The sequence below is a fragment of the Garra rufa genome, chromosome 22, assembly GCF_049309525.1.
Source record: "Garra rufa chromosome 22, GarRuf1.0, whole genome shotgun sequence".
Classification (NCBI taxonomy): Eukaryota; Metazoa; Chordata; class Actinopteri; order Cypriniformes; family Cyprinidae; genus Garra; species Garra rufa.
The window spans coordinates 23850689-23862406 of NC_133382.1; the positions used below are offsets into that span (position 1 = coordinate 23850689).

Sequence of the window (11718 nt, forward strand, 5' to 3'; positions counted from 1 at the left end):
TTTTCGAATGTAGAGAGCAATTTGAGAGTCACAAATGCAAGTTATAAAGTCAGAACTACAAGACACAAACTCGCAATTCTGAATTTTTACCTCAGAATTGTCAGATACAAACTTGCAATTCAGACTTTTTTTCTCATATTCGTGATACAAACTTGCAAGTCTGACTTTTTACCTCAGAATTGTCAGATACAAACTCGCAATTCAGACTTTTTTCTCAGAATTGTGAGATACAAACTAGCAGTTCAGACTTTTTTTTAGGATTTTGATACAAACTCACATTTCTGACTTTTTACCTCAGAATTGTCAGAAACTCACAATTTAGACTTTTTTCTCAGAACTGATACCAACTCACAGTATTGACTTTTTTTTTTTACCTCAGAATTGTCAGAATCAATCTCGCAATTCAGATTTTTTTTCTCAGAATTGATACAAACTTGCCATTCTGACTTTTTGAGTGATATAAACTCACAAATATGATTTATAGTCAGAATTGCGAGACACTAACTCACAATTCTGACTTTTTGCCTTAGAATTGTCAGATACTAACTCGCAATTTCGACTTTTTACCTCAGAATTGTGATGCAAACTTGCAATTCAGACTTTTTTCCCAGAATTGTGATACAAACGTTCAATTCTGACTTTTTCTCAGAATTGTGATACAAACGGCTTTTTGAGTGATAGAAACTCACAAATGTGATTTATAAATTGAGACATGTCAGATACAAACTCGCAATTCTGACTTTTTACCTCAGAATTGTGATACAAACGGCTTTTTGAGTGATGTAAACTCACAAATGTGATTTATAAATTGAGACATGTCAGATACAAACTCGCAATTCTGACTTTTTTCCTCAGTACTGATACCAACTCACTGTCTTAGAATTGATACAAACTCACAATTCAGACTTTTTTCCCAGAATTGTGATACAAACGTTCAATTCTGACTTTTTTCTCAGAACTGTAATACAAACTCACAATTCAGACTTTTTTTTTACCTCAGAATTGCCAGACATAAACTCGCAATTTTCTCAGAATTATCAGATACAAACTCGCAATTCTGAATTTTTACCTCAGAATTGTCCGATACTAACTCGCAATTCAGACTTTTTTCTCAGAATTGTGATACAAACTCACAATTCAGACTTTTTACCTCAGAATTATCCGATACAAACTCACAATTCAGACTTTTTACCTCAGAATTATCCGATACAAACTCACAATTCAGACTTTTTACCTCAGAATTATCCGATACAAACTCACAATTCAGACTTTTTACCTCAGAATTGTCTGATACAAACTCGCAATTTAAATGTTTTTCTCAGAATTGTGACACAAACTCGCAATTAAGACTTTTTTTCTCAAATTGATACACACTTGCAATTCTGACTTTTTAGCTCAGAATTGAGTGATATAAACTCGCAAATATAATTTATAAAGTCAGAATTGAGAGATATAAAGTCAAAATTGCATGATATAAACTCGCAATTGCGAGACAAAATGCTCAGAATCTTGCAATTCTAAAAATAAAGTCAGAATTGTGATATAAACTCTCAGTTGTGACATTTCTCTCAGAATTCTGATATTAAAACATGTAATTGCGAGTTTATATCTCGCAAATTTGACTTTTTTAAAATTGTCAAATGCAAGTGACTTAAAAAGTCAGAACTGCAAGATACAAGCTCTCATTTGTGAGAAAAATGTCAGAATTTTAAGATAAAAAGTCACAATTTTTTAATTTGTACCTTTTTTTTAAGTGGCAGAAATTGGCTTCCATGGTTTATCACACAATCAGACTTGCAAGCAAAAAGAAATGCTGAAAGCTGAATACAGAGGCTGCAATGGGTCACATGCTTTAAGAAAAGCACAAAAAGCAATATTCCTTATCCAAAGCTCGGGTAGATACTGTAGTACTGTCATAATCCTTATTCCTGCTGAGACCTGCAAACAAAACAAGAGGTCAAACTACACAGGACCCCCGTTTGAGGCAACCGTCATTATCTTCCCTTCCTCACTGTGTTATCATGTCAAAAGTGCTTGCCATTTCAATGTCTTGATGCTTATATTGATTCGTTCTAATCCAATAAAAGGTTTTTGAGTTTATTAATGCAAGTGAGCTTTCAACACCCATCTCCTTCTGCGAGGATTGTCTTTTGTTAATACTAGTCATTCGAAGATAGATCTGATTAATGGTTGCAGGAACACCAATGTTAAATCCCTCACTGAATTATGTATAGAGCATGATTTAAAGATATGACAATCAAATGTTTCCTTATTTGTTGTTTGTAATTTATTACGTTTTGTCATTGCAAATGGATAGATGGTTTTGCATGATAGATCTGGCCTCTGGGAAGCGTTGAGGAATGTAAGTGGAGGTAGGATGTATTAGTGAATTACAGCACTTTTGTGAAGAATGAGAGGCCTATTTCGCCCCCAGCAATACCAAACCCTCTCCACCTTTCTTCTCCGGCTCCTCTTTCTTTAATGAGGAGTACAATTAGGGAGTAAATCCTAAAAAAAATACACTGTATGATTTCCGATGTGATGTGTATTAGATCACTTGAAGATCTACTTATACAAATGATCTCATTTCTTAAAGGGAAAGATCTCAAAGATATTGATCACCCTCATGTTGTTCCAAACCCTTAAGACCTTCATTCATCTTCAGAACACAAATTCAGATATATTTGGATTAAATCTGAGAACTTTCTGACTCTGCATAGACAGCAATGCAACTGACATGTTTACGGTCCGGAAAGGTAGTAAGGACAGGTAGTAAGTACTTTATTAGTGTATTTCTCTTTAAGAAAGAGGGGAGAAAGACAGCAAGAATGCCAGTGGTTATTTGTATCTCTTTGGTCTGTTTTGCAGGTCAATGCTTGTCCTTTGTCTGATTAGACCCGTAAATGCTTCTCAGCTTTGCCTCTTTTTACTTTCTCTCTCTGTTCTTGTATGTTTAGCTGAGATTTTTTTTTTGACTGGGTTTGATCAATGTTAAAGTGATGAGGGACTCTATGGAAAAATCACTCTGCGCACAAAGGGAACACAGGAAGGCATTTCAATAGGGCCTAATTATGTGTGTACATACACGTGTGTATGTGCGGGAGACCATGCATTATGGCATGTGTAGGTGTGTGTGCAGTTGTCTGGTGGAGCTCAGAGGAAGTGGGGAAGTCAAATCCAAATGGGGTCAGAGAGTTTTTAAAGGTGATTTAAAATCTGACTTTTTCCATGATTAAGTGCTATAATTGGATCCCGAGTACATCTACCAACCTAGAAATTGTGAAAAAGGACAACCCAGTAATTGATTTGGTAAGCCTTTTTCTGCAAGCATATAAAAAAAACGAGCCACTCAAATTGTGTACGTAAAAAGGAGATATTTGTTATAATATAACCACCCTTAATCTGCATGTTTCCACCCGCGTCACCGCCATTTTGTGTTCACAAGCAACAATGCTGTAACAATCTAACGCCATGGCAAAATTCAAGCAAAGCTTGCTCACTGTTCTGTCATTGGCTGCACAGATGAGCACAGACCACTATTTAGAGCCACATCTTCAGAGGAGACAAGAGAGCAGTGGATTTATTGATTTATTTACTGTATATTATGCTACTGCCACACAGATCTAATATAAACATGCAATTTCTTTCCCAGCTGTTTGCCTTCACAGACATAACTGACTGTTTTTGTAACTCTTGTGTGATTTTAACATGAACTTGTGTGTATTTGACTGTTTAAGCGCAATAAGACATGAAAGAGAACTTAGTTTAGTACTCACATGCTGCATGACAGCCACTTGAGAATCAAAACTAAACAGATGTTTTTTGGCAGAGTATGTGAGCTACGAGCTGTGAAGGCATAGCTCATTTGCATTTAAAGAGGCATGTACAAAAACAGCGTGTTTCTGCTTCTGTTGGATTTGATCAGAGCATTGTCCGTTGAAAATCCCTGAACACTGAACCTGTCCACTTTAACTCAATCTGTACTGTGCAGTGGACAGCAGACAATTCCTGGCTTTAGATTGCAGGAAGCTGTGGAGCATTCAACTATTTCTATTGGCTATTGTCATGTTAAGTGCATATCACTGAAATCCTTCCAACTTCCATGGTTGCTGTCAAAAATAGAACAGTTACATAAACCTGGGCTGTCCCGCCCTCATGTCGGAACAGCGCCTCACAAAAAGATTTGTGCTTGAATGATGCCAGCAATCAACCATCAAAAGGCCAAGCCTGTTTTGCTCTCTGTTGCTATCTTTGTCCTGTAAAGCTTTATCGAACTGTTGACACACAAAACACGCTCATGAACACTTTTTATATATATAAAACAAATGCTTTGTGAGAAGTTTTTGAAAGAAGTCTCAAACCCTTGTGCTTACCAAGTCAGCGTTTATTTGATCAAAATACAGTAAAACCCTACTGTTTTCTGTTTTAGTATATTTTAAAGTGTAATTTTTTCCTGTGATGTAAAGCTGAATTTTCAGCAGTCATTACTCCAGTCTTCATTTTCACACGATTCCTCAGAAATAAGTATAATATGCTGGATTTTGTCACTGTTGAAAACAATTGTGCTACCCAGTATTTTCTTTTTTTTTTTTACAATTCTTTCCAGGATTCTGTGATGAATAGTCCAAAAGAACAGCATTTATCTTTATTGATGCATTAAAACAAATCTTTTAAAATAGATATGTACTTAGCTGTACACTTTTAACTGTCTTGAGAAATGAACTTGAGCTTCCTTATAAACATATGTAGTCTTTAATCACTTGAACAGTATCATAAAAACACATTAGCTCATGTTTCAGTATGATAGACAGGTTTTACAAGAGAGGTGTGAATCCTTATCTCAAAAGTGTGTAAACAGATGCACACCTGATGTGTGTTTGTGTGCTGAACCACACCCTAGCTTCTGTATCCCTCAATATAACCATCACATACAGATGTAAACACACAGCGTCATCGGAAGGTCATTGTAGGCACATGTACCCATGCTCTGGCACTCAGCATTCGTTCTTCCAAACTTTCCTGCTTCACCTACCTCATTAAAGATGATATCTGCTAGACAGAGCATGACAGAAACTTATTGGCAGTACACTTCTCTTACGTCTCAGTCAATCACCTAAGGAAGCCATGCTGCATGTGTCATCTACCTTTGAAGAAAGTGGCGGTACATTGGCAAGGCTTTGATAACACATTCTTACACGGGCCAGAGCGGATTCTATTCTCAGGTGAATAGTACACTGATATAAGACTCTTTAATGGCTCATTAACTGCAATTCAAGGAAGCCACAGATCACAGAAAGAGCAGCCACGCTCTGATACATCTGAGGAGACGTCTTCAGATATATTGCGGCGTCCCCTATCAGGGCAAAATTCACCCAGATGCTCTTGTTAAAATGAAAGGGTGTAAAAATACACCGAAACATATACTAGTGTTTAAAAGATTTGGGTCAGTAAGAATTTTTGAAGGAAGTGTTTTATACTCACCAAGGCTGGATTTATTTGACCTTTGCTGTTGATTCAGGGTCAGAGAGCTCTCAGATTTCATCAGAAATATCTTAATTTGTGTTCCGAAGATGAACAAAGTTCTGATGGGTTGGAAAGACATGCGAGTGAGTAATAAATCACAGAATATTCATTTCTGAGTGAACTATCTTTTTAAGCTAGAAAATGTATTAGACAAAACCGTTTTTTCATAAAAAAGTAAATTTTATAAAAAAAAATATGATACTCTCATATTCATAAAATGTATATTAAACTATTATAATAAAACAGTACAATAACTCCTAGTAAAAAGAAAATTGTGTCTTGACCACAAAGTAGGCATTTCCCTCATTGTAATCACGAGGCTGGGCCTTTTTCTATTTTGTTGTTTCTTGTCTTTATTTTGCTCCGACACATTGAGAAAACAGGATTTATCAGGCATGACAATCAGATTAGCTCCTCTGAACATTCCTGCCTTCGTTCAGGTTCCAGCCAGTTTGTCCAGGTGCATATATCACACAACCACACACACACACATTGTGCAGAGGAACATATTAGTGTTTTGCACATACAGTTGAAGTCAAAAGTTTACATAAACCTTGCAGAATCTGCACAATGTTAATTATTTTACCAAAGCAAGAGGGATCATACAAAATGCATGTTATTTTTTTATTTAGTACTGACCTGAATAAGATATTTCACATAAAAGACATTTACATACAGTCCACAAGAGAAAATAATAGTAGAATTTAAATAAATGACCCTGTTCAAAAGTTTACACACACTTGATTCGTAATACTGTTTTTTTTTGTTTTGTTTTTATGAGTCCCTTGTTTGTTCAGCATTTTTGTGTATTTAAACCCTTTCCAACAATGACTGATTTTTGGATTTATCTTTTCACATGAGGACAACTGAGTGACTCATATGCAACTATTACAGAAGGTTTAAACACTCACTGATGCTCCAGAAGGAAACATGATGCAATAATGGCAGGGGGTGAAAACATTTTGAACTTGTAGAAGGATGCATTAAGGGACGGGGGGCGAAAACTTTTGAACAGAATGAAGATGTGTACATTTTTCTTATTTTGTCTAAATATCTTCTTTTTTTCATTTATTACTGCCCTTCAGAAGCTACAGAAGATACTTACATGTTTCCCAGAAGACAAAATAAGTTAAATTTACTCAGATCTTCAAATTTTAAAAGTTTTCACCCCTGCTCTTAATGCATCATGTTTCCTTCTGGAGCATCAGTCAGTGTTTGAACCTTCTGTAATAGTTGCATATGAGTCCCTCAGTTGCCCTCAGTGTGATAACCCTGCTGAAAAAAAAAAAAACAGCTAAAACCAGCCTAGGCTGGTTGGCTGGTTTTAGCTGGTCAACCAGGCTGGTTTTAGCTGGTCAGCAGGGGTTTTGGCCACTTTCCCAGGCTGGTCTTAGCTGGTCAGGCTGAGAGACCACCTGCTAAAAACAGCCTCACCAGCCTTGCCAGGCTGGGAGAGCAGCTAAAACCAGCTTCTTCCAGCTTAAACCATCTAAGACCAGCCAACCAGCCTAGGCTGGTTTTAGCTGTTTTTTTTTTTTTTTTCAGCAGGGAAGATGTTAACTGTTCAGGACAAACAAGGGACTCATGAACAACTATCACAAAACAAAAAAACACAGCTGTGGATCATTCAGGTAATAACACAGTATTAAGAATCAAAGTAATTTGTATAAATTCAACTAGTGTTTGTTCCTGCAAATCTGTAATGAAGAAATGAACTGTCTGACCATCTAAAAGCATGCAGACACTGCGCTAAATCACTGCGCTTGACTGACATGGTCGGCATGCCTCATATAAACATGTCAAACTGTCGTGTGACCCCGACATAAGTATTTAATGTTTCTACATGTTTAAAAAGTCCTTTTCCACAAAATGCCCTCGGCCAGATACCATTGACTGTGTCCTCACTGACGCGTATTAGGGTCTCATCCTTTAACCTTTAAAATGGCATTAAATTCTCCACTCTCTGTATGTGTACTGTTTTTTCCACTCTGCCGCACAGAGCACAAACATCCCCCTGTAGAAAACAAACTATCTGCGCTGGGACAAGTCTCTGCAATCACTGGGATTCAGATATTATCGTACTGTGCTCCTCCTAAGGTGTTTGGCTTTGGCCACATTGCTTCAGAAAAACTTGACAGAGTTGTTAATACATCTCTATGTCCTCTGGCTTGTTAAGTGCAGATTTTGAGTATAAGCTGATTGGGCCGTGTGTGCATTTACAATACTGTTCAAAATTTTGGGGACAGTATAAGATCTGTAAAGAAATTATTTACAGTACTTTTATTCAGCAAGTATGCTTTAAAGTGATTAAAAGTGAAGTAAAGTTCTTTTGAAGAAAAAAAAGACGTTTACATATAGTACACAAGAGAAAATAATAGTTGAATTTATAAAAATGACCCTGTTTAAAAGTTTACATACACTTGCTTCTTAATACTGTGTTGTTACCTGAATGATCCATAGCTGTTTTTTTGTTTGTTTGTTTTTTGTTTGTTTATTTAGTGATAGTTGTTCACAAGAGTCCCTTGTTTGTCCTGAACAGTTAAACTGCCTGCTGTTCTTCAGAAAAATCCTTCAGATCCCACAAATTCTTTGTTTTTTCCACATTTTTGTGTATTTGAACCCTTTCCAACAATCACTGTGTGATTTTGAGATCCATCTTTTCTCACTGAGGAAAACTGAAGGACACAGCTATTACAGAAGTTTCAAGTGCTCACTGATGCTCCAGAAGTAAACACGATGCAATAAGAGCTTTGGGTGTAAACTTTTAAACAGAATGAGGATTAGAAAGTACATTTTTCTTATTTTGCCTAATATCACATTTTTTTTATTTAGTACTGCCCTTCAGAAGCTACTTACATATTTCCCAGAAGACAAAATAAGTTAAATTTAACGTAATCTTTAAATTAAATAATTTTTAACCCCCCGGATCTTAATGCATTGTATTTCTTTTTGAAGCACTAGTGAGTGTTTGAACCTTCTGTAATAGTTGCGTCCCTCAGATTGAAAAGATGGATCTCAAAATCATACAGTCAATGTTGGAAAGGGTTCAAATACACAAAAATGCTAAAAAAAAAAAAAAACTATTTGTGGGTCCTGAAGGATTTTTCTGAAGAACAGCGGCCAGTTTAACTGTCCAGGACAAACAAGGGACTCAGGAACAACTATCAACAAGAATTAAGCATATATGAAAACTTTTGAACAGGGTCATTTTTTATAAATTAACTAACATTTTAAAGAATTAACTAACATGAATGACCAGTGAACAATACATTTATTACACTATTTTTAATCTGTTAATGGTAGTTAATAAAAATATAGTCGTTGTTAGTTAGTAGTTCATGGTGCTTTAAAGGAGAACTCCGGTGTGATATTGACCTAAAGTGTATTGAATCATGATACCGAGTGTGAACGTACCTTGCATATTTCATCTCGGTTTGTGTCCAGCTGTCCGAAATCTGGGGTCAGTTAGCCGATGCTCACAACAGGTTGTCAATGAAAGTCAATCGGGCATCGAAGGAGCCATGTAAATAAATCACTGTTTTACACCATTTACGAGGCACAAAGTAGCTCCACACTTCATCGGTAGACTTCCTAGGGCCCTGACATTTAAAACGAGACACTCGACTTATCGTGACTACATTTAAGATGGCGGCGACTGCTCTGTTCCTGGTGGAAGATGTCTGTATAAATCTTCTTGTAAATAAACTACCGGTGCTTTTTCTGAGTTCTCAATGTCTCGTTTTAAATGTCAGGGCCCTAGGAAGTCTACTGATGAAGTGTGGAGCTACTTTGTGCCTCGTAAATGGTGTAAAACAGTGATTTATTTACATGGCTCCTTCGATGCCCGATTGACTTTCATTGACAACCTGTTGTGAGCATCGGCTAACTGACCCCAGATTTCGGACAGCTGGACACAAACCGAGATGAAATATGCAAGGTACGTTCACACTCAGTATCATGATTCAATACACTTTAGGACAATATCACACCGGAGTTCTCCTTTAACTAATGTTAACAAGCACAACCTTTGATTTTAACAATGCATGCTGATAGCTAACTAATTAAACTCATTGTAAAGTGTTACCTTTTTTAAATATGTCTAACAAAAATGACAAAAACACACCAAAATTACTAAAACGTATTTACTTAGTATACAAATAAAAACTAATCGAAACTAATTCGAAATAATATAATAGAAATTACTGTAGTATTTCAGTAATACTAAAATAACACAGCTGGAGAGAGGACTACTAATGGAAGTTAAATGATTCTTTATTTGCACACCAAAAGTCATATCCATCATTCATTCTCTCATTGCTGTTGTTTACCCTTCTACACGTATGAATCCATCATCTTAACACAGTACTGTCATTATGGCACCTTAAACTCTACAGTCATGCTCATGGAGATTTTTTTCATAGCTTTGAAGAAGCCTGTGGTCATGGTCAAAAATAAACCAGAGCTCAGAGCAAAAATGTCACAGAAAGTGACCACAATGTCACATGTATTTAAATGTAGGTAGAAAAAGGTCATAGGCAAACTCAAAGTGATGTGTATATATACATATTAGATCAAAGATTCATATGTGTATTTATTAATTTATTTCTATTTTTTGTTTAAAAGTAGCATTGTTAATTGTAGAAATTATATGACCACATACAAGTGCTAAGTATTTCTGATTCTGAGAAACATTGAGCTGTCCACTACATGACTGACATGAGGGTTTAGAAAGTTGACGCGCTTGTTGTGAAGTGAAGGGTTTTAACAGCTTACCTGAGGCTGCTGTCGTTTTTACCCACACAAATGTTCAGCTCTGAGCACTTCAAACACCTCGACTTGCATGCAGCCATCCCAGGAATGGAACAGAGAACAGCTTGAGTTATAAATGAGGCAGAGTGCCATGTGTTATTGTTGTAAAGGTCTGCAGTAGTCAGGCCCTCAAGGTCCCGTAGATCAGGTCAACTTACTGTCGAACAGGCATGCAGACCCTTTTACACTAGCCTGGATAATTTATTAAAAGAGTCTCGGTGAAACACACAAAAAATTTGAAATATAGTCTAATTGTTTATTTTTTCTCTTTGCTCTAGAGATCTTAAGCTGGATAATATTCTGTTGGACGCTGAAGGCCACTGTAAACTAGCCGACTTTGGCATGTGCAAAGAGGGCATTCTAAATGGGGTCACGACCACTACTTTCTGCGGGACCCCTGACTATATTGCACCTGAGGTACGTCTACTAAATCATATTTGGACAGAACCAATAGCTGAGATGTTTGACATCATTTTGAATCTCATTCTTGCATTTCATTTATTCAGATCCTGCAGGAGTTGGAGTACGGCCCCTCTGTGGATTGGTGGGCTCTGGGCGTTCTCATGTATGAAATGATGGCCGGTCAACCTCCATTTGAAGCTGACAACGAGGATGATCTTTTTGAGTCCATCCTCCACGATGATGTACTTTATCCCGTGTGGCTCAGTAAAGAAGCCGTCAGCATTCTGAAAGCTGTAAGCGGCCCGTTTCTTGAAATTATTTCATTTGTTTGTGTATGTGGTTTGTGGTTGGCGCATTTATCATTTCTTTTTCCACTTTAGTTCAGAATCTTTTCTCTTTCTACAGTGATGTATTGAGCTCCACTGTATGGTCATTCACCTGGATGCATTTTCCCTCTGACCTCTCCAACCTTCCTCTGTTCATTTTCCTCCCTTTTGTTCCTCACTCATCCCTCTATTCTGGTACATTTACCTCAGACTTACAAATACACTAATTTTGTGGCATGCTTCATACAATTTGACAGGATATGATATGATTTATTTCCATGGTTCTTATATTCTTGCACTAAAAATAGCAACATAACCAGATATGTGACCCTGGGCCACAAAACCAGTCTTTTATCAATTATCAAAAAGTCAAAAATCATGAGGATATTAAGTAAGGATCATGTTCCATTAAGATATTTTGTAAATTTCCTACCCTAAATATATCAAAACTTAATTTTTGAATAGTAATATGCATTGCTAAGAACTTAATTTGGACAACTTTAAAAGCGATTTTCTCAATATTTCGATTTTTTCGCACCCTCAGATTTCAGATTTTCAAATAGTTGTATCTCAGCCAAATATTGTACCATCCTAACAAACCATACATCAATATAAAGCTTATTTATTCAGCTTTCTGATAATGTATAAAACTCAATTT

At 36.5% G+C, this 11718-nt stretch overlaps 1 protein-coding gene across 1 annotated transcript in view; it reads left to right on the forward strand.

Annotated features, from left to right (window-relative positions):
* The window catches only part of prkcea (protein kinase C, epsilon a), an 82041-nt gene that overhangs the window by 64001 nt on the left and 6322 nt on the right, over positions 1-11718 (forward strand). Inside the window, exons 12-13 of the mRNA XM_073828994.1 lie at positions 10611-10749; positions 10839-11027. Coding sequence (XP_073685095.1) covers positions 10611-10749; positions 10839-11027 — 328 coding nt within the window. The remainder of the gene's footprint in view (positions 1-10610; positions 10750-10838; positions 11028-11718) is intronic.